General features: G+C 32.7%; 1 protein-coding gene across 1 annotated transcript; it reads left to right on the top strand.

The window, feature by feature from the left end:
* Positions 1-760: 760 nt before the first annotated feature.
* LOTGIDRAFT_223326 (hypothetical protein) lies at positions 761-27,176 on the top strand (the record flags this gene model as incomplete). Its single annotated transcript, XM_009068682.1, has 50 exons — positions 761-878; positions 1,218-1,416; positions 1,846-1,958; positions 2,287-2,426; positions 2,658-2,750; positions 2,937-3,005; positions 3,332-3,440; positions 3,697-3,771; positions 4,141-4,269; positions 4,521-4,673; positions 5,223-5,320; positions 5,540-5,768; positions 6,224-6,310; positions 6,689-6,764; positions 7,023-7,186; positions 7,495-7,680; positions 7,997-8,121; positions 8,392-8,570; positions 8,860-8,953; positions 9,095-9,214; positions 9,782-9,978; positions 10,354-10,693; positions 11,227-11,451; positions 11,741-11,868; positions 12,205-12,397; positions 12,577-12,813; positions 13,179-13,376; positions 13,657-13,903; positions 14,317-14,438; positions 14,762-14,876; positions 15,240-15,419; positions 15,710-15,930; positions 16,254-16,461; positions 16,797-16,993; positions 17,529-17,718; positions 18,775-18,845; positions 19,232-19,447; positions 19,811-19,975; positions 20,168-20,329; positions 20,692-20,783; positions 21,143-21,287; positions 21,681-21,950; positions 22,358-22,471; positions 22,816-23,046; positions 23,541-23,734; positions 24,061-24,272; positions 24,605-24,753; positions 24,896-25,000; positions 25,345-25,557; positions 25,844-27,176. The coding sequence occupies 50 exons, from the start codon at positions 761-763 to the stop codon at positions 25,970-25,972; spliced, it is 8,022 nt and encodes a 2,673-aa protein (XP_009066930.1). The 3' UTR covers positions 25,973-27,176.
* Positions 27,177-27,944: the final 768 nt, after the last annotated feature.

Raw genomic sequence — 27,944 nt, 5'->3', positions numbered from 1 at the left:
TATTTCTTATTTCACAATCAAAGGCCAATTTCAATTGAAAAACACGATTTCATATGATGAGTCAATAAAGTCTAGATAGTGTGATTTGTGATTTTTGTCTTTACGAGAAATCATGTTTGCATATTAAATCCAACTCTTGCACAGTTGACAGTTCAATTTTTTTGAGGAATACCGGTATTGCACAACAAATATGGCGGATACTTCTGCAGCTCCAGCCTCTGTAAGTCACCCAATGTTTGATATTCCTTTGCATCCTTGTGATTGCAACTTCGAAAGAGTCATATCAGATGTTGAGGGAGATGGTAATTGTCATTGCTATGCCCTTACAAAGTTTCAAGACAGCTTATGCTTACTGATTTCATTTGCCTTGCACAGGTTGTCAAAATTTTTATTTTTGTAATAAGGTGATTACAAGGCACCACTATTTGACATTTATGATTTTGATCCATACTACAATACGTGTATTAATTTACATTATATCAATAATGATTGATAGTATGATGCCATAATTTTTCTAATAGTTTAATGGTTTCTGTTGAAATTTAAATATTCCATCTTGTCATTTTTGAACCCTTTCAAACTTTCAGTTTCAACACTAGCACTGTGTATTAAGGTTGCACAACTATGTGATAGATATCCAAAGAGCCTTGGCAGGAGAGTTCAGGGTTATTTTTGTTATAGTTGTTTTTGACTCAGTGTTCAAGGTGTAGGTTTATTGCTTAAGGTTATACAATTTGACTTGTTAGTTTGATTATCAAAAATGTTTCAGAGTGCTGGTACAGAGGTACTGAAAAGGTTTGCCCAAAAAGTTAGTTCTCCCAGTACGAAAGAGAGAATAGAAGTTATTAAAGAACTTGATGACGCAGTTAAAAGAAAAGGTAACTTGTTAACTCTTTGTGCATTTAGACATACCTCATACTTCTATGGGATAAAGTTGTGAATTTTGCTCACATTTGACAGTGTTCTGAATTTTACGTCTGGGGGCCCATGGCACCTAGCGACATAGTTAACACAAAATATAGCTGAGCAGTCGTGAAAGTCATAAGCTTTAACTTGTATACTTGGAGTTCAGGGTATATGACGTTTTATTTCATTTACTCATTTGCATTCAATGTTGAAAAGGTTAAGAACTTGAATTACAAAAAAGTTAAAGGATAGGTGTAGAATGTATGTATGTATAGTGTTGGTGTATTCTTCTATTCATTTGTTTATTACAGAAATACCTGAGGTGGCTGTAAAAGGAATTTTGAAGTTTTTGGTAACTACTATAGGTTATTATAGAGATAACAGATCCATCAGAGCTGTTAGTAATGTAATAACTTCTTTACTTACTGTTTATCCTGAAGGTGCTGTTAAACATATATCTTCAGCTTTAACTCCATTTGCTGATCATAAAGCTAAAATAAATTCTGTTTGGTAAGTACTTTTATGTCAATATGGCCACTCTTTCTGAAGATATCATTGAATATAATTTGACCTTTAGGTGGAATTTTACATTGAGAAAGGACACAGCTTAAATGGAAAGCTTAAAGAAAATGAGGGATTGAATACTTTTTTTCCTGCACCTAATAGGCAATGCTTTTGAATAGGGCTTTGTATTTGTGCCTAGTCTGTAGCAAACAGGGCCATACTAATGACCAAGCTTTGGTCTGACTTGCATCTTTGATAATTTGTGATAAAAAACAAAAAGTGTTATGTCAATCCATATTGTTATGGATTTCTGATTTTTAATGTCTGTATTTTTGTAAGCCAAATCATTTGATTCCGTGACTCTTTATTCAAAATCTGTAGGGTGAAAATTTTGTCAAGACTTATTAATAATTTGACATTCCTGTCTACTTTCAGCCGTAGTAATTCTGGAGAGAGTTTAGTAGCTCTATCATGGACATGTATTGCTTTATCTATTCTGATAAAATCACCTAATGGTGTTGATGATTCTACCCTAGGACAGATAGTAAGTATTCAACAATATTGTCATAATACTGACTCAGGGCCATTTTGAGGATACAAGATTCTAACCAAATTTTAACTAATTTTAGTGCTCTGTGAAGTATCCATATATTCTTTGAGGGTTATTACCTTTAGATAGTTAAAATTAGTAAGCTCTTTAGCTATTTTAGCAATCGTTTCATTGTTTTATTATTAGCAGAATGAATTTTGAACCAAAGAACTGTTCAGTCACCCTCTTTTCCTAGGGTCAAGCAACAATTCCTGATGCCATGTCTAATTCTCTCAGAAGTTAATTTAATGTTGTCTAACAACAATTGATGTTGATATTATAGGTAGGAATACAGCTGTTATTAATAGATAGTTGTCTATCAGCTGATAATAAGAGTATAACTAAATCTACATATAGAAAACTTTCTATACTTTGGTCACAGGTTAGTGTTAGTCTAGTTTCTTACCTTATTGCCTTTTCAACATTAGTAGTCACTCTATAGTAGACAAAGGTGCAGAAGAGGAGGACATATGATGTGTTTAGATGTTAAAAACAGTGGTGTTTTTAGGAAACATCAGGTGAGAAGGCAGAGCAGGGGCCACAAAACTCTCCAAGGGGGCCACTAGGGGGCAAAGCCAAATTCCAAAATATGTTGATTATAAATTATTTATTTTAGAAAAAGTTTGGTGAACGTTATGCAAAAGTGGTAAAAGAAAAGGAACCATCTCGTTCTAGTATCTGTTGCTGTGCCCTATTACTCAAATATTTCCACTCTTCCCCTGAAACTAGGAGTGTTAAAGATGAATTCAAGGTAATTTTGAAATTAATAATCTAGAGCTCCCATTAGAGTTTTCTCAGAGCTGAAAACTACATTTTGAGCATATTTTGTTAAAGTGTTAAAGTTGGTGTTTCTTCATTATTTCCATGGATATGTTTAATCTGGGAAAGATCCTTGCCAAGATGTTTGACAAGGACACATTTATATTTATTTCCACAGGTTCCCTATCTAGATATTTATTGTAAACAAGTTTTAGCTTCTAGAAGTAAGAACCCTCAACATATCTTGGTAAGTATGTTGGATATTAATTCAATAATTTAATGTTGTGTTTAAAGAAATAAAGCCTATATTAGATATTAATTCCCCTCCTTAAATAGTTTATGTATTTTCTTTGGTTGGAGTAAGCCCCCAATTTTCTTAATATATTTTGTAAATATTTATTCAATAGTCTAAATCAGAGTTAAACTGAACATTAAGGTATAATTGTATAATTGTGAATATAGTCCTGAAGCATTTTTAATGTGAATGACTTCCTTGCTTCCAAGATATTGGGAATATATTTCTTGAAAGTTGTGATAATAATTGTATTTTAATACTAATATATTTATTTGTAGAAATGGTCTAAAGAGATATTAGTGTACTGTTCAAGTGATTATTTTAAAACACAGTTACTACCTACTGCTCAGAAAGCTATGTTACGTAACCCTGAAATTATTACTGAAAGTAAGTAATTTAATTTAGTATTTTGGGTCTTAGACAGTAGTGGGGTACAATAAATTTGGTAGATTTCTTGTGAGTAACCAAACAATAATTTCTACAGTAGCCCCCTCTACTGGCCACATAATAATGTGAGGACCTTTTCCAAATGTAAATTTACTAACTGGATACAATTTTTGTTGTATTTCAAGTAAATTCTATAATTAGTAGCTATAGACTATGTATGTATATTGATAGTAATTGTATAATTTGATATTTATAGCTGTATGCTGTATGCTCAGTGGTACAACAATAGATTTAAGTAAATTTGCTTCTGATATTGGAAAGCTATTGCATGGTAAATATTTTTTATTAAAATGATATCCTAATATTAGTCAATCACACTTTAGTCTTAGAAATTTTCTTAGGAATTTTTTTTTAGCTAAGCCAATCAGTAATAGTGTTCACAGCTCACCGTTAAAATTTTAGCCTTAAAATCTATGTGTGTCCAGAATTATCCATGTTTCTTCTTGCTTTAATGATATTTTATTGGAACTGCTACTTTGCCTCTCCATATGTCCATAATAACCTCTCCTGAGTTGTAGGGAATAATAACAAAAGTCTAGATCTTTGCATATGGACCAAGTTTATAACTTAAGATGAACCTCCCAAAATGAATGCTGTCTGTTTTCAGTTTGATTTGACTTGATGAATTTCAACTTTTCAGCTCAGCTAATTAGTAAAGATGAAAACTTAAGGAAATTTGCTGAATTGGGGATGAAGAATTTGGCTAACTATTGTAGTGATGCTGGAGCTGTTCTTAAACTTGTTTCTGAAACATTTGCTGTTCTTGGTGGTGAGTTATTCTTGTGATAAACTAATGACCATTGTTTTGATACTCTAAATGTGACTTTGATTGGAAGGATCAATCGAAGTCATCCTAAGCTACAGAGCTTAATTCGATTGAGAATTAACTGATTCCTTCCAAGTCAAATGTCAAGGTCCAAAAGTGAATAGTTAAAAAGGAATACAATTATTCAAGTTTTGTTTCAATGAGTCATAATTGCTTAATGACGTTCATGGATATTATTTTATTTCTTTAAACAGGTTCTGAAGGTAAACTAACAATATTAGAACAGAAGTTAAGTGTAATAACAGCTATTGGTAATTTATATTATAACATTGTTAGTGGTACAACCTCCGTACAGAATATGTCTTCTACTGTTGCTGAGTTATTTATACCTACACTTACCACCGAAAGTAAGTTTTTAGTTTCTTACCTACACTTACCACTAAAAGTAAGTTTTTAGTTTTATCCCTACACTAACCAAAGAAAGTAAGTTTTTAGTTTTATACTTGCACTTACCACTGAAAGTAAATTTCTAGTTTTACAATTGCACTTACCACTGAAAGTAAGTTTTTAGTTTCTTACTTACACTTACAACAGAAAGTAATTTTTTAATTTCTTACCTGCACTTACTATAGAAAGTAAGTTTTTAGTTTTATACTTACACTTACCACAGTAAGTTTTAATTTTTTAAACTTATACTGCACCAGAAAATAAATTTTTATATTCTTTTCATAAGTTTTTATAGTGACTAATATATTTTCTATATTTTTTGTGAGACATCTAAATATTGTGTGTGCAATTTAATAAACCCATGAAATATTAAGTTCTTTTCTTTCTCATGTAGTTATTACCATTGATGTGACAAAACTGTCTAAAAAATTTTCAAGATAGCAAATCAGTTGGCTTTTATAAATTTGTTTAAAACATTATAAAATGAGTACAATTATTTGTTTTTCTAGTTCATGAAGGAACACTAGTCCATTGTTTATCTATGTTACAATTATGGTGTTCTAAATTTACTACTGATGTTCCAGAAAAACTTATACAATGGTTAAAGGTATTTCATTTTTCTGTTTTCTTAATAGTTTTTGAAAATGGTCTGCAAAAAGAGAAGACCGCAGCATGGCTCTAATGCACATTTTATATTTTGAGACAAATCTCTAACATTTTTTTTACATTAAGCTTAATATGATGGCATTTGCTAGTAATAAATGATGAAATATGAAAATCGGAGGCAAACAGTTACCCAGTTTAATGTCCCTCCCTCTTATTTCAGAAAGGAATGACCTTAAAAACAGCGACATCTCCTGTACGAAATGGCTATATATTATGTATGAATTCTGCGTTTCACAGTGATACACTATTGAAAGCGAAGGAAGTTTTACCGTTATTACTACAGACAGTAGAGAAAGCTAGTAAACAACCTAGTCAAGTACCGCTAGTAACAGAAGCTGTCTCTGCATGTTTAATATTAGAAAAATTAGCTGTAGTGGATATAGGAGTTGGTAAGTGAAGGAAGGTCTTGGGTTAAAGGGATTAAAAGGGTTTTCTAGCATTTTTTTGTATATCAGGGCCATTTATGGCTTGTATTTGCATCCGTCAATTTTCTGTGATGATTGAAGAAATGTTTCACTGTATATGTCAAGATTATTGCAAAAGCCGCTGATAATTACATATGGCCTTTGCCTTAGCGATGACGATTTAAAAGATTCTATATTATTGTTTGCGCTCCTGTTGTTCATTAAACACACTTAGTTAGAAGTGTGAAGTAGCACTTCATTATATTTTGAATTTCTAATTATAGGTCTCAGACTATATAGCCTATATGAAAATGGATGAAGAAGGGAAAGAATCACATCGTGAAACTATCAAAGTTATCTCCCCTAAAATTATGTCTACAAACAAGAATATAAATCTGAAACTATATTTTAGTATATTTATCATGTTTTTTTTATTTTAGAATCATCTCTAACTATATTTTGGAGTGTTATAACTAATAAACAACTGTTTGTTAATGATAAATTCCTTCAGTCAGCCTCTGTTAAAAGTTAGTAGACTTTCTTTACTCTATAGATTTTTAAAAAGAATTGTAGAACTCATGTTCCCAGAAAATTATTCATCAACAGCCCACTCGTAGTTTTGAAAACAGCTGTTGTTGGCTGTGTTCACTACTGCAGTTTTGATCCCTCACAACACTTGTTGTTTACTACAGACACATTCAGGATTATTTTGTATATGATAAGTGATAGATAAAACTATTTTCTAGACTGGATATGATATTTATCACCCCTCAAACCTTAAACTCTTCTACACATGCATACTTTATATCAATATAAAACTGTACAGGGTGTTTTCATTAGATATTATATCTATCCTATCTCATTGTATTGTTAAATAATGAATTATTGATATAATTTGATTACAGCTCTACAGAATATCATAACTCTAACAGAAAGACTGATCTATGACTTTCCACAGAAGATGAAAGATGCTATCTGCAAGTAAGTTTGATATGTTGAGATAATACTTTCTGATATTTCAGACAACTCCATCATACAAGACAATAAACTGAGGTCCAGTGTGCTACAAACTGTGCACGCTAAGAGCCTCCGACAAGTGGAAATTGAAAAAGGCTTATGCTGCTGTTTAGGCAAAATTTTCCTTATTGCATACTGCATGCATTGCCTGTCTTCATTAGCCCACTTGGTGCAGAAAAGTAGGACATAAAAATCTAATCATTTCATTTTTTTTCTCTGTAGGCCATATTATAAAGCATTAGTGTTCTGTTTGACCTATCCATCAGTAGAAGTACAATCATCAGCTACATTCAGTATAAAGAAGATGATGCAGTTTTTATCTGGTTCTAATTTCCAACTTGATTTACTCTCAGAACTTACAGATATTCTTTCAAATCTAAAAGTAAGTTAAGAATATAGTAGTATTAATTATATTGGAAAATCTTTTATAACCCTTAATGAGTTCAGCTGAGTTCGAGTGTTATATCCAAAAAATTAAGCAAACAAAGTAGAATTTGTTTCTGCCTTTTTTTGAAGTAGTGTTTTGACGGACTGATCTACAATTGCTTAATCTTGTTTATCTTATGTGGTTGGCACATTTAATCCCCCTGTTTTACTTTCCCCGATGCCACACTGTATGGAGTTGCCTACTTTTTTGCGTCCATTTAGGAGTGTGAAGTAAAACTTTTATTTTATTTCTAATTATAGGTCTCAGACTATATAGCCTATATGAAAATGGATGAAGAAGGGAAAGAATCACATCGTGAAACTATCAAAGTTATCTCCCCTAAAATTATTTCTGAAGCCTTGGTAACAGTGACATCTGCTGTATTTATTAAAGGGAAAGAGGCTCAGTCTGTGATTTTAGCTGCCATTCCTATCAGTCACCATCCTTATATTGGTAAATACTTGTAATTTATGAGAAACAAAGATATGACAACCAGGGATCAAATTTAAGGGTACTGTGAACGAAGGTGCATTGATATTTTCTGAATTAGCCTTACCCATTTACAGCTGGATCAACTGCATGAACTGAAAGAAAAAGATTTATTCAAGGTTATCAGAGTTTCACTAGTCAACCAAGATTAGAACCCTTGACAACCACTTGTTCAACATATCCAAGCAAATGAGGTTATGTCAAAAACCAACGCAGCGACTGCTACTGAACCCACTCAGTGTATACCATGTATTTATAAGAAATATGTTTATATTTTCAGCTTATCATCAGAAATCATTATGGATATCAATATTACTGAAACTCAAACAAGATCCTGCTACATTTATTACTAATAATTCTGATGACTGTTTTCAAATTGTTGAAACTGGTGAAAAACTTACAGAGGTACTTATAATAGTTTATTGTTTTACTTTTCATTTCAAACATTAAGAAATGTGAGCATAAGCTTGACTTATGGGTCTGCTGTGACTGGCATCGAAAATGTCCAGTGCTTTTTGGACAATAAACCAATGCCCTTTTGAACGCAACTTAATTTGTTAGTTGTGTTCTGAACTTATGACCTCTTTCATTAATCGCACCATTATGCATCTGGTAGAGTCAGGGGCAGAAAAATAGGGCCTGTAGTATTTTAACTTATTTCCATTATAATTTTAGACAGAAGAGAATATTATCAAGACGTATATTATATGTGTACCAGATCTATATCTACCAAGACTATTACAGTATTCACAGAGTTTATTAGTGGATTATAAAGTGACTAATGTTACTAAAGAAGAGTATGGTATATTTATGACAGCTGAGGGTACACCGTATGATACAACTTTGATTGACAGGTATGTGTAGGTCATATATAGGCATCATTAGCTCTTCATTTCGTTACAAAATTGTTTCGAAGTGTTATTATTGTTCTGTCTACTACAAAAGTCGCTTTGTTGTAGCAAGTGAAATCTTGCAAACTCATAATGTTCCAGCTTCCTTTAATATGTCTATTGAACTCTGTTGAAACAACAAGTCTCCAAAAGATCAAAAGATCTTTCACAAATTATGCTAGTATTCTCAATTACAAAAAGTCAAAATCTGACAAGGTTTTCACCCAGGAAATAACCATATTTCTATTTTTAGTGCAATGCGTCAAGTGGACACTAATAAGAATATGAAGAGAGAGAATAAGGTTTATAGCTACGCTGAACAGATGGCAGAAATAGAACTCAGAAAGGTAATAGTCGAACACCAAAATATATTATTAACCCTTTCAATAACCCTTGCTTTAACTAGACACCTGAAATGCTCTCACAAGGCTAACTCTCAATACAGACTTTATACGCATTATGATAATTTCCACTGGCTTTTATTTCAGGAAATAGAGAAGACAGCAGGGAAGAAACCACAAGAGGCCCCCAAATTGTCCAAAAAACAAGAAGAATTATTACAAATACAACTACAAGAAGAGTCAGAAATCAGAAAGAGAATAACAGTTGTAAGTGTTAAATTATGTAATGAAAATAACTATTTATTATATTATTCTATTCAAGTAAGATGAAAGTGGGATGAAAAAATTCCAGTTCTTTCAACCCGGTTTCCCCAGTCAGTAATTCTGGTTTAGAAGGAATTGATAAACTATTGACTTTCATTTGCTTTCTGATACTTACCGTCAATCCTTATTTTGTATACCTGGACATGCCAACTTGAGCAGTGCGCATTCTTATGTTCTTATGATATGGCCCTCGATATGAGCCTGAATAATTGTGTGAACTATAAAGTGTTTTTAGATGAATTTAACAGGAATGTCATGAAACATGGTCTTGTCGTTAAGAGAACAATAAACCAAAGCTCTGTGTGCTACAGGCTGTACATGGTAAAGAACGCTAAAAAAAAGTGTAACTAATGCAACTGCTGTGGCAAAATCTTCCTCATTGAACACTGCATGGCATTAACTGTCTTTATTAGCCCAATTAGGTGCAGAAATGTGGAATTTAAATCACCATTTCCATTGAAAGTGTGTATATCCAGAAGTACTAATCTATGTTTAATTACTCTATTCTAGCTGTATAACCGAGTTAGTTGTGGATGTTCAAGTCTATCAGCAGCAGTACATGGTAACTATTACAGTTGTTCCAGTAAGATCAAAGATATATTGTCTCAAATAGTACCATTATTACAATCACCACTTTCAGCACCCATAGTTAGTCACTTCTTTCTACAACTTGGTCAACTAGCTTTTACCGATAAAAACCTAGGTAAGTATTTACTTGTGAATTTGAATGAGTTAGGTTATGAAAAACTAATGGTAGTCGTGGGTTGCAATTTTAGTTGGCTTGTGAAAATCTGGTGACCTTAAATAAGTCATCTTTCCTCATTATTCCATTAGACCCTGCTGTAAATGGGTATGGATAATCTAGAGAAGATCAATGCTAGGACAAGTTGTTAAAAAGGATCTTCTTGAACCTCGCTTGCTATCATTGCAAATGTTTTTCTGTCTCCTCTCTATGCACTATTTATACTTATTACCATATTATTTATGGTGACAGATATTTTTCAAGATTTACACAAGGTTAAGAAAGGCTCATGATGCATGTTTGCACTTATATTATCACTTATTTGTTGAATTTCAGGAAGATTAATTGGTAATGTTACATTAAGAGCTCTGGATCCTAAAGTGCCACTGGATCCATTGTGGACAAAGGAACCAATTAACACCCAGGTATCGCGAGCCGTCATGTTGTTGGCAGAGAAATCAACATCACAGGATAGTGAAGAAAATGGAGATGAAATGAAAGAAGAAGGAAATGAAGAAGAACCAGAATTATTTTCTGCGTCTGAATTCGCCTATATTTATTATCTATTGAACTGTGTGTTAAAAGGTGGAGCTAATATTACTAAGAATGAGGATGTTAAGAGTCTAGCTATACAGTTGATTGGTGAACATGCTCAGATGAGAACTACAAATGGAGAACAGGTATAGTCTAAAATTTGAACGACATATAGAAGCGAGGAGCACATATAACAAAACACAAGACAATATTTTGGAATATAACACACTTATGTGCCTAACCGTATTAAAGAAGTGTGTTAATATATTCCATAATATTGTCTTGTGATTTGTTATAGGTATAGTCTAATTTCAATTAGATTAAATGATAAAATTTTGTTGTTTCTTTTCTGATATTTTTGGTATCCATTGTAATCTAACTAGTTTTCAACTACAGTTTTGTTGTAATGAGTTGCTAAAAATGATGAATTGTAAGATAGTGAAATCCAATAGTAGAGCAATATGACAGCTTTTTGGAGTTTCCCTACCTCACATTTCGTCTCAGTTAGCAACAAACAGGTCTTTACTGGTACACTCTTGGATTAGTGGAAATTAACATTGTTAGAACTCCACTGCAGTAGAAAACTGGTATGATTATAATGAGGACAAACAATACCCCCCAAAAAAGGGAGTTCATGAAGCATTATTAAAATTGATATGGATTATTTTTGATTTTTCAGTATGATCCTTCATATTTACCAAGGGAGAATCTATACCAACTATTATTTTATCTAATTGGTACAACAGACAATAAACCACAGCAAGAATCAGTCGACGCTGTATTAGAAGTCGCTAGATGTGCTAATGGAGAAGCTGGCGCCACTGTCATAGAATCAAAGGAAATAACTCAAATATTAACAGCTCTTCAATCTTCTTGTTTAACTGTTCGAGATGTTGCATTACAGGTAATGTTCATTTCTTGGCTAAATTCATAGACTTTCTGTTATAGTTCCTTTATGTTATAGTAAAAATATTTAGGTTAATATAAGTTAATAGTAGCTTTTGGGAGGGCAAATCATGTCAATTTTTTATGATGAGAGATCATTTCTATAATCTGTATAAGTGACTCTAAAACCAACTCAACAACTGGAAAAAAAATGTCCACTCTCCCAGCGAAATTTCCTCATTGCATGGTTTTGGAGCACAATTAGAAACAGTAAAATAATATTTAAATGTAATTTCTCCTGATTGTAGTGTTTACTGGTATTGGCATCTGTATTGCCTACTATAGAAGATAACTATGAACTTGGTTTAAAGTTGAACAAACGTGTCTGGGTAGCTGCCAACGATCCAGAAGAATATATCCAAGATCTTGCTATCAAGTAAGTTTCCACATGTTTCTTTTATATCCCAGATCACTCACCAGATCCACTCAATCCTGGCATTGGTCAAGATAGTACTTTTGATTATTACAACATAGTTTTCCTCTCTCAGTAATGCCAATCTGAGGACTGACATGTAAAAGGCGTCTGTACGTCGAATGCCTAGATAATAAACTGAGATTCTGTCTGTCAAACTGTACATGTTAAAAATCCCTTAACAGTTTGAACCCAAATTTATTAGGCTAAAGCTACTGTCCTTATTACACAATGTATGACTGTATTTAAGCACAATTAGCTGCAGAAAAAGTAATAGATAAAACCCCATCTTTATTATAGATTAAAGACTAGACTAGGATATGAAGAACCCATAGAAGAACTATGTAATGATATAGTAGAAGATATTATACATAGTGAAGAGGTTATCAGAATATCAGCTGCTAGTACTATGGCCCAGGTTTTACAGTACCACCCTGACATGGTATCTCCTATATTATATCAACTCTTAGATCTCTATCAACAAAAATTATATGTAAGTAGTATGGTATTGATTATTTTTTCTATGTATTGGTTATCTGGACTTTGTCAATAATTCAGCTATATTTGCTTCAAAATGCTTAAAAAAACTTGATATTTTAAGACCACAATATTACAATATGACAGTAATGGATATTCCCAAGAGATTTAAATGATATAAAATCTCTATTTCAGATGCCCCCACCAGTGAAAGATGAATTTGGTCGTTTGACTGATGATCAACCCACTGATATGTGGCCAGCCAGGTCTGGTATAGCACTGACATTATGTAAAATAGCACCAGTATTACCAGCAGATGAAGTAGCGCCATTGTTTGAGTTCTATGTACCTGGTGGATTAGGTGATAGAAATGCTGAAGTTAGATCTCTGATGAGAGATGCTGCCTTAGCTACTGTAGAAAAACATGGCATGGTAAGAGAGTATTATTTACTTGAACAAAGCTATTAGAGATAGCTGTAGATATCAAATGATACTTATAACCAGCTGATTCCTGGCCAAACCTCTGGGCATTTATTTACTTGTGAGAGATGACATACCTGATTTCTGGATATGGAAAGTACAGTGAATAATCAATCCTAACTCATTGTCATATAGTTTGAGTCTTTGTGAAAATTTCTATATCAGTGAATTCCATAACCAGTCCATTGTTTGTTCTTCTCAATACTAGCATATATATCATTTAAATCTGTGGAATATAGAGCAGTTGCTAGTGATGGAAGGGTTCAGTAAAAATCCCTTGAATTTCCAAATTTATATTTCCTATTCTCTCTTTTCAGACTAAAGTTGATACTCTACTACCAGTGTTTGAAAATTTCCTGAACACTGCCCCAGAAACAGAAGAGTACGATGCAATCAGACAAAGTGTAATTATACTGATGGGAACACTAACTAAACATTTAAAACTAGATAACAATCCTAAAGTTAAACCTGTCGTAGCCCAACTCATAGCTGCTTTATCTACACCTTCACAGGGGGTACGTATTTCATTGGTTGAGATTTTCTTTTTTGATGAGGATTTATTTTATTGGACTAGATTTCTTTCCCTTAAATCAAATACAGTTTTTTGTTTTTGTGCACCTGTTTGGGCTAATGACTAAGGACAACACCATGTGCACAGTCTGAAGCACATGGGACTTGCATGTATTTTTTTCATCTGAGCAACTTGACACTGTTTCCAACCATGTCTTCTCCTGTGTCCTGTATCACTAACAGAAATCAGTGGTGTAAAAGTCTCACAATGTTTATTTTGTATAGGTACAAGAAGCTGTAGCTAACTGTCTTCCTCCATTAGTAGCAGGTATAAAACAGGAAGCACCTGCTCTGATAGAAAGATTATTAAAGACGTTATTAGAATCTGAGAAGTATGCTGAAAGACGTGGTGCCTCGTATGGTCTGGCTGGGTTGGTAAAGGGGCTAGGAATCATGTCTCTAAAACAACAAAATGTTATGACAACACTGACTGAAGCTATTCAAGATAAAAAAGATCCTGTTAAAAGAGAAGGTAGACATCTTTTTTCTTCCTGTGTTGTACTGCAAAAAATCCCTAAAAAAGTTATACAGTTCCTAAGATGTACCTAAATATCTTAGTTGAGCTATAATCTTGCCCAAGACAGTTTTGATTGTTTTGAACAGTGAAACCATTTTGAAAACAAAGACCATGTACAAGCATCATTTATTGAAAATACCCTGGCACAAAAGAGTCAAAAGATTCTAAAATTATTAACTGACAGAGTAACAAAGCCCCACTCTAGTTTATAATCAAAGTTTTGGCATGAATTATTCAGAAACCTTATCATAAAAAATGGAAAAAAAAAAAACCATATTAGATTTTTTGACAAACAGAATTCTGATCAGTAAGTAAAATGTATTATGTAAGTAATTGATCACTATATGATTTTGTACTGTATTTTCTAGGTGCTCTGTTTGCGTTTGAGATGTTATGTAATATGTTAGGAAAGTTTTTTGAGCCGTATATAGTCAACATCATTCAACATTTATTGTTATGTTTTGGTGATGCTAAAGGCTTTGTTAGAAAGGTGAGCCAATTAATTCAATCACTGAAAAAACAAAGCAGATCTTTAATTTCATTACAAAACATCCATGGTTTGAGAATTCATTCTACCTGTTGCTTCTTGGCAAACTTCGATTATCTTTACTAGTTTACAACTGGCTGACTGGAATAATGAAGAAACAGGAAATATGTTAGTTGAATTGGACAATTGGCTTCTCATTTGAATTTCCCTATAATGTTGCATGAAGTTTGAAAAATCATTCCTAATCAACTGTACTATACTACTATTTTACAATTCCTATTTCTATGAAAATTTTTCTTTGTCTTATCATTAATATTATTTAATAGGCTGCTGTAGATTGTAGTAAAGCTGTGATGAGGAATCTTAGTGGACATGGTGTTAAACTTATATTACCATCTTTACTTAAAGGCTTGGAAGAAAACTCCTGGAGAACCAAGATAGGTAATCTTTACATCTGGTTTGACACATATTCTTCTGGGATATGATGTTTGTCAGATGAGACAATCCCTCTGTTTTATGGACGTCAGAGACTTCAGATTTGGTTTTGATTGTCAAGTAAAGCTGATTCCTATCACTGATTGACTATTACACTATAACATCAAGGAATATTAAAACAGAACCTTAAGCATGTTGTTACTTACAGTTTTACTCTGTGCGATCTTCAGACAACTGATCTGTTTCAGCTTGTATCTCTACTCGATAAGTAGTTCTTCTTGTGTCTGCACTTCAAGACAAGTTTGATTGATAGTTAAATAAAGTGTGCTTTGGGGCATTGATGATTACATCTATATCTTTATATTCCAGGTTCTGTAGAGTTATTAGGTTCTATGTCATTCTGTGCCCCCAAACAGCTATCAGCCTGTTTACCAAGTATTGTACCGAAATTAATGGAGATTTTATTAGATTCACATCCTAAAGTTCAAGATGCTGGTTATCATGCTTTACGTCAGATTGGTTCTGTTATCAAAAACCCTGAAATTCAAGGTAATATAATTAGGGACAGGACTTGCTATGTAGATCATCAAAAAACTTCTGAAATTGATTTTTGGAGTAGACATTGTTGCGCTAAAAGCAATGTTATTAAAGCATAGGCACAGGACATGAAATTGAAATGAATAGGTTTGTAGTAAACTGTAAACAAAATTGGAAGTTGGAAAATATTTTCCTTTGATGGCTTTGCCTATGGTTAGTCCATAAATGATCCAGGATTGCTGTCTACTCACCAGACATAGGAAATGATACATATATTTTATTGTTGTTCTGTTTATTTTCAGTCATTGTGCCAACTCTTATCAAAGCTTTACAAAATCCAACACATAAAACAACAGAATGTCTTCAAAAATTACTTGCTACCAAATTTGTTCATTTTGTTGATGCACCATCATTGGCTTTGATTATGCCAGTTATTCAAAGAGCTTTCCAAGATAGATCTACAGACACAAGAAAAATGGCTGCCCAGATTATGGGGAATATGTATTCTTTGACAGATCAGAAGGTACTTCTTTGATTTTTCCTAAAAATTTGCTTAATATTTCATTTACATCTCTTTAATATCTCTTCAATTAGTATTTTCCTTAAGAAATGACAATCATTAAATTTAAATTATCGACTTCTATTGCTTTAAGTCAAGTTTCTGGACAAAGCAGATTAGTGTAGAGAACTGTACGTGTTAACCAACACAAATTGGGTCACTGGATTGTGCTAATCAGGTCACTTGATTTTCCTATCCTGTCTCTTGGCTTTGCCAATTGTGACACTGGATTGTGCCAAACATGTGTTGATTCGATATTTTATTCTTCAACATAATTTCCTTTCTAGGATCTTACTCCATACTTACCGAATGTTATCCCAGGATTAAAAGATTGTCTATTAGATCCTGTACCAGAAGTTAGGAATGTATCTGCTAAGGCTCTGGGTGCTATGGTGAAGGGTTTGGGAGAAGGATCGTTTGATGATATAATGCCCTGGTTGATGGATAAACTGGTAGCTGAACAGAGCTCTGTTGATAGATCTGGAGCAGCATTAGGTATGATATTGATTAGGTTTCAATTTATTTACCTTTAAATGATTATAGACCAGACACAACTTATCCCAATGTATGTGAAATAAATAATGTTTAAATCCTAAGCTTCAGAGCAATGCTGTGTAAACTTAAGGCAAAATGTTGCAAATACAAGTAAAAGCAGAAGCCAATTTAAGTATTGGTATTGTTGATATTTTAAATAAAATGAAACCTACAACCTATCTGTTTCAATGTCATGAGGTATCTGCACACAAGTTGACTGAACAGATCTAAATTTTAACCTATTTTAAAAACACCATTAGATCAAACCATATTCTTGCATTATTATCTATTTATAGGTCTGAGTGAAGTAATAGGTGGAATGGGACTAGATAAACTTCATGAATTAATGCCAAAGATAATTCGTACAGCAGAACAGAAAGATCTAGCACCCCACGTTCGAGATGGTTATATCATGACCTTTATATATCTCCCTGCTACATTCGGTCCTGATTTCTCTACATATGTTGGTCCCATTATACCATCTATCTTACAGGTAGGTTGGTCCTATTATACCATCTATCTTACAGGTAGGTTGGACCTATTATACCATCTATCTTACAGGTAGGTTGGTCCTATTATACCATCTATCTTACAGGTAGGTTGGACCTATTATACCATCTATCTTACAGGTAGGTTGGTCCTATTATACCATCTATCTTACAGGTAGGTTGGTCCTATTATACCATCTATCTTACAGGTAGGTTGGTTTGAATTTTGGTTGAAAATTAGACCAAACTTTCATTCTGTATTGCTTTTAATTTTACTCAACCACTCCAGTTAATGTCTATCTGATGTCCTCTCCTTTAACCAATCAAATACACTGGACTAATTTGATACAGCCAATAAATACACCTTTTGTTCACGTCTTCGTCAGCAATGGTGGAAATTTGGTGGCTGGGGGTCAATATAGAAGTTATATTGTGTTATTAGACCCAAACTTTATAAGAAGATAAAACTAAATCTAGTAATAATCTTCCTTATTCAGCAGATGAATTTGGGCAAAACTGAAAAAGTGAATTATATTTTAGGCATTAGCTGATGAGACAGAGTTTGTAAGAGATACAGCTTTACGAGCTGGTCAGAGATTGATTAGTCTGTTTGCTGATACAGCTATAGAAGTATTACTACCAGAGTTAGAGAAAGGATTGTTCTCAGATAACTGGAGAATTAGATACAGTTCTGTACAATTACTGGGAGATTTACTATTCAAGATATCAGGTATGTTTGATCCAACAATATCATATAGTCCAACAATATCAAATAGTCCAACAATGTTATATAGTCCAACAATGTCAAATAGTCCAACAATGTCATATAGTCCTACAATGTCAAATAGTCCAACAATGTTATATAGTCCAACAATATCATATAGTCCAACAATGTTATATAGTCCAACAATATCATATAGTCCAACAATGTTATATAGTCCAACAATATCATATAGAGTCTCACATTGGGTGTTGTTAACTTCTTAATCTTTGTTTATGGCCAACTGTTATCAAAAAAAAAAAATCTTGTGCTAAATTGGTACAGAAAATAAAGTTGTGAATTATTAGTTGAAGTGGATGTATATGCTTAAGATTGCATATAGTTAATTTTTTTTATATCTAGTCTGAAAGTTATATTAAAATAAATATTGCTTTCAATGATTTTACCTGCAAATGACAGTTAATTAAGATGATTAATATTTAACACTATTAGTCAATATTTATAAAAGGGGAGTGTTGTCAGAGTAGTCTGAATTGAGTTATGAACCAGTTCACCTCACAAATTGAACTTAATGTTGCTGGTCATGGAGATTTCCAATCAATTATGAGTCCTGAGCATCCACTGTATAGTGTCACTTGCCAGAATTGAACCCTAATTGACCTTATTTCTGGTGCTCCACTCCTGAGTTACCAGGATTCCCTGCCAGAGAATTGATTGACCTTTGTCTCAGACCTTCCCAGGGGATGATGAAAGTAACAAGTACCTGTGTGTATCCCTTATTGTGAGCATTAACAACACTCCCTCAATGCAGTCGTTAGCTCAAGAAGCATATAAACCAGGGATCTATCTTTTTAGATTTTTAAATGGTCAAAATATTCAGCATTATATTTTTTTTTTAAATTTGCTAATAATTTTGTAAACTTTGGATTATGAATACAAATTGCTCAATATCAGTACTATATATTACTGTATTAAATTTGAAAATTGATTCTGGAGTTTTCATGAAAAATGAAGATTAACTGAAAAATGATATTATTTAGTAAGGGGAGATAACTTGTATTTCAGGTGTCACTGGTAAAATGACTACAAGATCTACTGGTGATGATGATAATTTTGGTACAGAGTCTTCACATAAGGTATATTGATTGAATATTTTGTTATCTGTATTTTTTTGTAACTAAAATTCATTCCAACAATCTAAAAGACAGCAGCCTTGTCTCAAGGCACTTGATATAGGCATGATTGATACATAATTGGTGCATTTAATGATATATCAAAGATATATTTGACTAAACAATTTAAAGAAAAATTCTTAAAGCAGTACATGCTAAAATCAAAATGTTTTCATGTGATTTCGATATAACTTGCTGAATTCTTTTTATCAAGTAGAACAGATGAAATTAAATACCTTTTTGGAAACCTTGATTATTTCAGAAAATAGTATAAATACGTCATCTTTTATTTTGAATTCCTGCTTGCAATCATTTTCTGAAATTAGTTAATACAATGTCTATATTTGTAGGCTATTATACATGCGCTAGGAGAGGATAGAAGAAATCGTGTATTAGCTGGGCTGTATGTAGGGAGGTCTGATACAGCTCTGTTAGTTCGTCAGTCATCATTACATGTATGGAAGATAGTAGTTACCAATACACCCAAGACATTACGTGAAATATTGCCTACTTTGTTTACCATATTGTTGGGATGTTTAGCTTCTACTAGTCATGATAAGAGACAGGTAGGTAGCATATTGATTATTTTGTGTGTATTGAATTAGGCGTTTGATGTACAGAATTGACAGGTCGTATAAAAGGAAAAAAGGTTAAGGGCCTTTGTGACTGTGAAGTCATATAAGGCTTAGTTGTAGTTGAACTGCAGAGGTCAGACTGAAAATTGTAATTGTGCAAATCAATGCTATCAGTGCTCCTTTCAATCCCTTTAATAAGTAGCTCAAAGCTATCACAATTGCATTTAGAAAATTTTATAGAATATTCTTAGGCTGTTTTCTAATTTCTATTTTGCGAATATGATTCAGTTTATTATGTTTTTTGCACACTGTTTATGTTCTATTAATTAATCCATACTATTATTTTGTTTGTAGATTGCTGGGAGAACTCTAGGTGATCTAGTACGTAAATTAGGTGAACGTGTTCTACCAGAGATCATACCTATATTAGAGGAAGGATTAAACTCAGAACAGGCTGATCAGAGACAAGGTGTCTGTATAGGTCTCAGTGAAATTATGGCCTCTACCAGCAGAGAACATGTAAGTTTAAGATTAGAAATAGTTATGTTTGAATATGCCTTGAATTATATCTTGTTTGGGTGGGACAATTCATTTTTTTTTTTAGCATTTTTCTTCTTTTTTGGACAATTGTAGTGGAGCATGACCAAACCTCCTTTAGAGCCATAACTCTTGCAGAGCAATATAAGTAATAAATTAAATGTTTTATTATAGGTTGTAATATTCTCCAATAACTTAATACCCACTGTAAGACGAGCACTGTGTGATCCTTTACCTGAAGTTCGAGAAGCCGCAGCAAAAACATTTGATCATCTTCAACAGAATATTGGACAGAGAGCTTTAGACGAAATATTACCCAATTTACTTAAGAGATTGGTCAGTAGATATAGTATACTATCTCTTAGAATGAAAATGAAATTTATATTCTCCAACTTGGCTAATGAGACTTACTCGATGTCATATCGATGGCTATACATTTAGAATTTAAATCATGTTGATTATTATAGTGTATCTAAGTTAAATAACCGAACACAATTTTATACTACTCCTTAATTTTATTATACACAACGTTTCAATAATTTACATTGTCATCATCATTAATAGATCTGCTGGTTAAAAATTCCAAAGTATTTGTCTCTGTCTAAAATAAAAAACCCTAATATAGTGCTAATTTCAAAGCACTATAAGATATGAAGTTATAATTAATACAAGTTATTAAATAACTTACTTTTTTATAGAATAACCCTGATCTATCTGAGCAAGCTTTAGATGGTTTAAAACAAGTCATGGCAGTTAAAAGTAAAGTTGTTCTTCCATATCTAGTACCCAAAGTAAGTATAATGATGGATAGTTGTGTTTTATGCTGAAGATTTGAGAGAATGAAACATGTAAATCTCAGATACATGCATCAAGGTGTAACCTACAGTGAGAAATTCAATTATATCATTTCAAAAACTGCTAGTAGAATAGCTTCCTCTTTCGAAGTAATGATTCGAGTGTCAGTCAATTAGATACATACCGGTACAGCTGATAACGTTAGGTAATATTTTATCCTTTAAAGAACAGGAAAATTAAAGTGGTTTAGGTCTTTCTAGTTAAAATTATTCATCTTGGAAGGTGAATAATAAACAATATATTACAATACATGTTGATATTGCTTTATTTTTCATTGTTTGTTTGTTTATTTCAGTTAATAACACCACCAGTAAACACCAGAGCTCTATCATTATTAACATCAGTAGCAGGGGATGCTTTAACAAAACATCTCAATAAAATATTACCAGCTTTACTAACATCTCTTACTGAAAAGGCTGGTACACCTGATGAGAAACAGGTAAATTTTCTTTTGATTATCAGGTAGGATTTGGGTTCGACCCAGCATTGGTCAAGTTAATTCTGTAGATCTGTGTAAACTTAAAAAATTAGACCCTTACTGATAGCCATGGACAGAAGTATCTTCAAATACTTCAACCTTGACATTAATGGAGGTCAATGAGGCTGGCTAAATAAGACAATGGTGTTTGGTTTGTTGGGACAATTAGCAGGCAATGTGAGCTAGAATGCATGATTAAAATCTCAATTTGAAATATAAACAAAAGAAATGTCCTTGTACAATGCAGTACAATTGCCAGTCTTCATTGACCACATAATAGTGGAGTACACAAATGTAATGCTTAACTCATATTTAAATAAATTTCTTTTATATTCTTTGAAATTTTTCTTGCAGGAATTAGAGTACTGTAGAACTGTGGTACTATCAGTCAAAGACTACCATGGTATTAGAACTATCATGGATGAACTGTTACAAGCCAGCTCCAATAAAGATCCTAATTGTTGTGCATCTGCCGTCTCCATTTTATTTTCATTCTGTTCCCAAACGGATGCTGATTATAAAGACTATATACCCCAGTTGTTCCGTGGGTTATTGATGTTATTTTTACGAAGTGAAGACAATATTTTAGATGGTAGTTGGAATTGTTTGAATGCTATTGTCAAAGTGAGTATCTGTTATATATTGAAAGGCAATAGAAATGTCACTTCAGAAACTTCTGATAACACTTAACCGTCACTGGAAGTACATTTCTAGTACTTTTGAAGACTATTTGCATATTTTCAAGATACCCAGAATGGCGCATCTGTCCCTTTAAGCTACTACTGCTTTTTTCCCTTTAAGTCTATTTTCTCTAATAATTTTATAAATATAAATGATATAAAATTTGAAAAAAAAGATATATATATTATTATGATACATCCTGAAGCTTCACGGTATACATTCCTTGCCATGAGTGGTTGAGTGCTCTTGTACTAGAGACCAGTCTGATGGGTAGAACTTGAGAGAACTACTTGTTTCCCTATCCCCTTTACATGAGTATAGACAAAAATATGTTATTTTGTAATTTGTAGAGATTAGATGTGACTGAAATGTTGACACATATTGGAGATTTAAGACAAGCTGTACGATACGCTTCATCTGATTGTAAAGATAAACAACTACCTGGTTTCTCTATTCCTAAAAGGGTAGGTAAAACAAAGTTAAAGGTTTCCAAGATGTCATCTTTAATCTTTAGATTTTCTTATTTCTTATTCATTTCTTTTTAAATTGGGCACTACTGTATCTACATACTTGATTCCTGCTTCATGTAAATTTCAATATTTCTGTAATATTGACTCAGGATATGAACATGTGTAATAGTTTGATGAACATAGGCGAGACTGAGAGGGTCAACAATAGACAGTCAGGTTTGTTCTGTATTTCTTATTATACAATTTTACAATATCTTTATGCTGCCCACATTCTGTCCCCCTCACTCCCTCTGTGGCTCCATCCTGTTTATAACAAATAATAAATTGTATATTTCTAGGGAATAGCACCCATATTACCAATCTATAGAGAAGGTGTATTGAATGGGTCAACAGAATTAAAAGAATCAGCAGCTGTTGGATTAGGGGAGATAATTACGCTATCAACAGCCGAAGCTTTAAAACCATCTGTTATCAATATAACTGGTCCGTTAATTCGTATCCTTGGTGACAGATTTACAGCTAATGTTAAAGTGGCTTTATTAGAAACTCTTAATCTCTTGTTAGAAAAGGTGAGGACAGTTTTTTTTAATTTTTCATCACCCATTTGTAGCAGAATTTCATGAAAAGTTAGTTCAACCTAACCTAAGCAATATTCATTTGATTTGATCTAGAGTCATTTGATGTCTTTATATGATATGACATTGATATAGCCCAGTTTTGAGTTGACTTATTTTATGTTACATAGCTTAGTGTCATGGGTGTGAGGATCAGCCATGTATGATATTTAACATCATTGACATCGTTTCTGATTTCGTCAGTGTCTATACTATACCTTGTGACACAGACATTGCTCGGAGGCCTATGTACTATAGATTGTTCATTTTAAATATCCCTCAGTAGTTGCAAATTGCAATTGAGTAGTTTATGCTGCTGCTTTTTTCTCATTTCATACTTCATGGGGTTGCCTCTCATCATGAGTTAAAACAGTTTGATTTTATTTCACAGACTTAGCTGATTTCACTATAGTTAAGGGTCAAATGTCAAAATCTATTGATTATTTTAGGTTGGAGCAATGTTAAAACCATTCTTACCTCAACTGCAAACAACATTCGCTAAAGCTTTAAACGATCCTCATCGTATAGTAAGATTGAGAGCTGCTTCAGCTTTAGGTCATCTGATAGTCATTCATACTAGAGTTGATCCTTTATTTACTGAGTTACATACTGGTATAAAAACAACAGATGATACTAGCATTAGGTAAGTCACTAGCACTATTGGGGGGGCCTGTTTGCCAGGTGAATGGTTCATTGATTCTGGCTTGAAAACCTATATATCTGGATTTGCGATACATAGTACATTGTTATGTAAATCTATCAGAATTTAGTACAATGCATGGCATTCATGGCAAGTGATGTAGGGCAGTTTTTGTCCAGTCTGTGTTTTGGAGCTGGTCAGCCAGTCATGTCAAGTCAACAACCTGAGGATGTCCTCCTGTGCCAATCATTGCAAAGAATTTCCACTTGTCAAATTCTTCATCTTTGCCTGTATTAATGATTTTTATTATATATAATTAATGTTTCCAGAGATACTATGTTACAAGCTTTAAGATTTTGTTTATGTGGAGCTGGTAGTAAGGTATCAGAACCAATTCGTAAACAGATACAAACTACACTAGTATCAATACTATCAAGTACAGATGACAGTACACGAGGAGCAGCAGCAGGATGTATTGGTGCTCTATGCTCAGTTTTACCACAAGATGAACTGACAGATTTATTAAAATCTCATCTCATGAGTATGTGATTAAATTGATTTAACATAGTAACATGATACACACCTGAGCAGCCATAGTTGCTGCAATTACAAATTTACATCTCAGAATGAACAGCATACACTTTAAGACATATAAGTTGAGAGTTCATGGCAATGGCATTTTATTTCATTCACACTCAGTGTTCAATCTGATATCTTATCTAATATCAAAAGTGATTTATAAGTACGAATAATGTTATTAGTATTTGATTAAGTTAATATCAATTGTTAAGTTATTGACAAAGTAGAAAAGGTATCAAAGTTTTCATTATTTAATACTGAATGTGGTAAAAATTGAAGATGTTATTATTTCAGATAAAGACAAGAGTGTAGACTGGAGGTTACGACATGGTAGAAGTGTAGGTTTAGTAGTAGCATTAAAACTATGTGCTAGTCATGTACTAAACAGTATTAGTCAAGATACTGTTCTTGATACTATTAAAGAACTAAATACCGAAGATACAGTAAGTTTCATAGTTTGTCTCTATTTTAACTTTAAAATTAATTATCAAGAGAACAACTTTTAAAATCAGGGACAAGGTTTCACTAAAAGATATATCTCTGAGTTTAATCAATATTACCACAGTGTTACTAACTATGTTTCAGATTTCCGTGTTACAAACGAGTTTCCAAGCATCAGCCCATCTACTGAAATATCAACTTGATAATTCACAAACAGTTTCACCAGATATCATACAAATTCTAGTTAAAGTAAGTTTTTGCAGACTGATTTTGTACAAGAAAAGGCAATGACTAGAATACTATACTCTCTATTTGCCTGTATGAGACTTTAACATGAAGTTGGACAGCTCTTGTATCTAATGTTTAAGTTAATTATCCTTCAAACTGAACAAATGTTGGTTGTAAACTTTTTCTCTTGCAACAAGTCTAAAAGCTTTATTGAAGTCTAAATGCTATAAGACTGTTTTGATGCTATAAGACTGTTTTGATGCTATAAGACTGTTTTGATGCTATAAGACTGTTTTGTCCACTGTCCTAACAGAGAATATATATTATTGATAATATTTTATATTTGTTGTTGTTGTTTATTATAGGGAATGAAACATGAATCTAATGATATAAAAATAACTTTAGCTAAACTAATATCCTATTTATCTTATGACAATATTTTACCAACCAATATTCGTAAATCACTAATACCCTGTCTGGTAAACGGTACAAAAGAGAAAAATACTGGAGTTAAAGGAAACAGTGAACATACCCTGGTGGCACTACTCAATTTGAGAGAAAATGATGATATTTATAAGGTTTGTAGATACTTTAACATTATTCAATCAAGCACCTGTACATGAGAATAACAGGTGTCAGATGGTGTACAGCCAGGAAAACTTACAGCTGGTCTTTTTTGTTTTTCAAGCGTGCAGATCTTGGACGCCTTCAAATTTGAGTATGATAAGACAAATAGTTCCTGAGTTACTGGCCTTGATATACAGAATATATGTTAAAAGTGGGCCTATCTTGCTTGGCATCTGTTACAGACTAATGCTCGAAGACAGCAGATCCTGTATTTAAAAATCATTATTTGTTTTTCAGGAAACAGTAGAAGTTTTAGAGTCTGGTATGAAGGAATCATTAGTAGAAGTTTATAATAAAAGTTTAAAGAAAATTGCCAGTTCACAGGCTCCTCCTAGAGACCAAATTGATGATACCTTATTAACTTAGCAGATAGAATCTTTACTAAGTTTCTATATAAATTACAGGGCTGAACTTAAACTAATTAGAATTCACCAAAACAATAATTTGTGATCCACTGTGACATAAAATTGTAGCTTGGGTCCATTGAAAGAAAATAAAAGGGCTTGCCCTTTGTAAATCTCAATTTCTGATGACCCATTTGATATGTCAATAGTAAGACATATCAGGGTTTAGAGTGTTGTAATATCAATATGGATAAGTGTCTAAAAGGTTTGATAATTTGAATTAAAGTAAGAATGATCTTAAAGATAAAAGTAGGATGATTGAAACAATAACTTATTATATTTCCTAGTGTCTTGGAGGAGGTAAAAAGTTGATTAAATAATTAAATACAGATAGACAATCGATTAAATTCAGCCCTGTATATATTAAATTATTTTGGTTTATTTTAAAATGAAAGTACTCTATTTTTGTGATTTCCACATTTATTTGGGTACCGTGTTGGACAGACCCACCATATAGTCTATGCTTTTACTTTCTGATATGTAGCTATCTGGGTATCTCTCAAAAGCACTGACTTTAGCATCAGAAAGCCTTCTTACTTTGAAAACTTATGATTGCTTCATATGGGTAGTTAATACCTGCCAAAACTACCTGTATAGCCGGTTCTAATACATTATCAGTGAGAGTTAACACTATCCCCACTCTGAAATTCCAAATTATTCTTGCCTTGAACCTTATTAAGGTGGATACACATATAGCTCTTAACAAAATTTATTATTCAAATCAGTAATTGTAACTAAGTTGTGGTATAATACATATTTATTTTTCATATTGGATGATTTGAATGAATGATTAATACTTACTTTGTTGCAATTATTGTAAAATTATTAATGTTAAAATTTTTCTTTAACTGGCTCTCCATCATCTCAATGTTATAGACTTTTACTAAGCTTGAAATTATATTTGACACCCCTAATCCCATTATTAGACTACTCCACACATGCATGTTTTACATCAGTATATAAACAGTTATTTATATGTGGAAGAATTGATTTTTGAAATCAGGGGTGGTTTTTTTGTTGCCTGTTCATTTATTTCCAATGAAGATAAGCTATATATTTTTTAACTAATAATTTGTGTTGGTTCCTATACAGTTTAATTCTTGCTTTTTTTCTGTTTGCTTATTGTTTGTATCATAATACTGTAAAATACAACATTACATCTTATTACTAGGTCGTTTTTATTCATTCAATATGTAATGGTTCAATCATATTCGGTAAAAAAAATTCTGGTTAAGAAGAAATGGGCGGGGGGAGCGAAGCAAACTTGATATGATCTACCTTACTAAGAAATAACACTAGATGTCAGTCATGTCATGTGATTGAGAAATTCTTAATGAATTTAATTTTCACATGTTAGAAAATTTAGCCAAAGCTGATTTGAAGAAAACGTGGGTATTTAATCAAGTGCCGAAATTTACAGACACAGGATTTAGCCCCTCACCTTCATAATTCTTTTTAAATAGTTAAAAGAATCTCCCTTCTGCCTTCCCACCACAGGAAAACCTGCACTGGGATTGAGATATTCAAGGCTCAAAGAACCGGCTGATAAAAAGGATGAGTAATTGCTATGTATGTAATGTGGAGGGATTTATATCATGCTTGAAGGATTTAAACATTAGGGCCATCGGATCACACTACGCGTGAATTGACCAGATGGACATTAAATGGTAATAACAATCAGACCTGACTGTCACAGACAAAAGAGCAGCAGCATTTATAATGTAGAGAATATGAATATCTGTAGGCCCTTTCTCCCTTTATTAAAGAAAAGTAAAACATAACACTTATTTCATTTTACTGAAGTAAAACTTCTGTCTATTGCTTGTAAAAATAGGTTTTAAATTTTGAAGAGTTAAATGCGGTCTGAATTTTATTGTCTACCCTTTAAAAATAATTTTAAAAATTAATGTTGCAAAAAAGTGGTGCAATGGTTT

This window comes from Lottia gigantea, assembly GCF_000327385.1.
Source record: "Lottia gigantea unplaced genomic scaffold LOTGIsca_92, whole genome shotgun sequence".
Classification (NCBI taxonomy): Eukaryota; Metazoa; Mollusca; class Gastropoda; family Lottiidae; genus Lottia; species Lottia gigantea.
The sequence above is the reverse complement of the archived record's forward strand: the minus strand, read 5'-3'. Positions and strand labels throughout refer to the sequence as shown.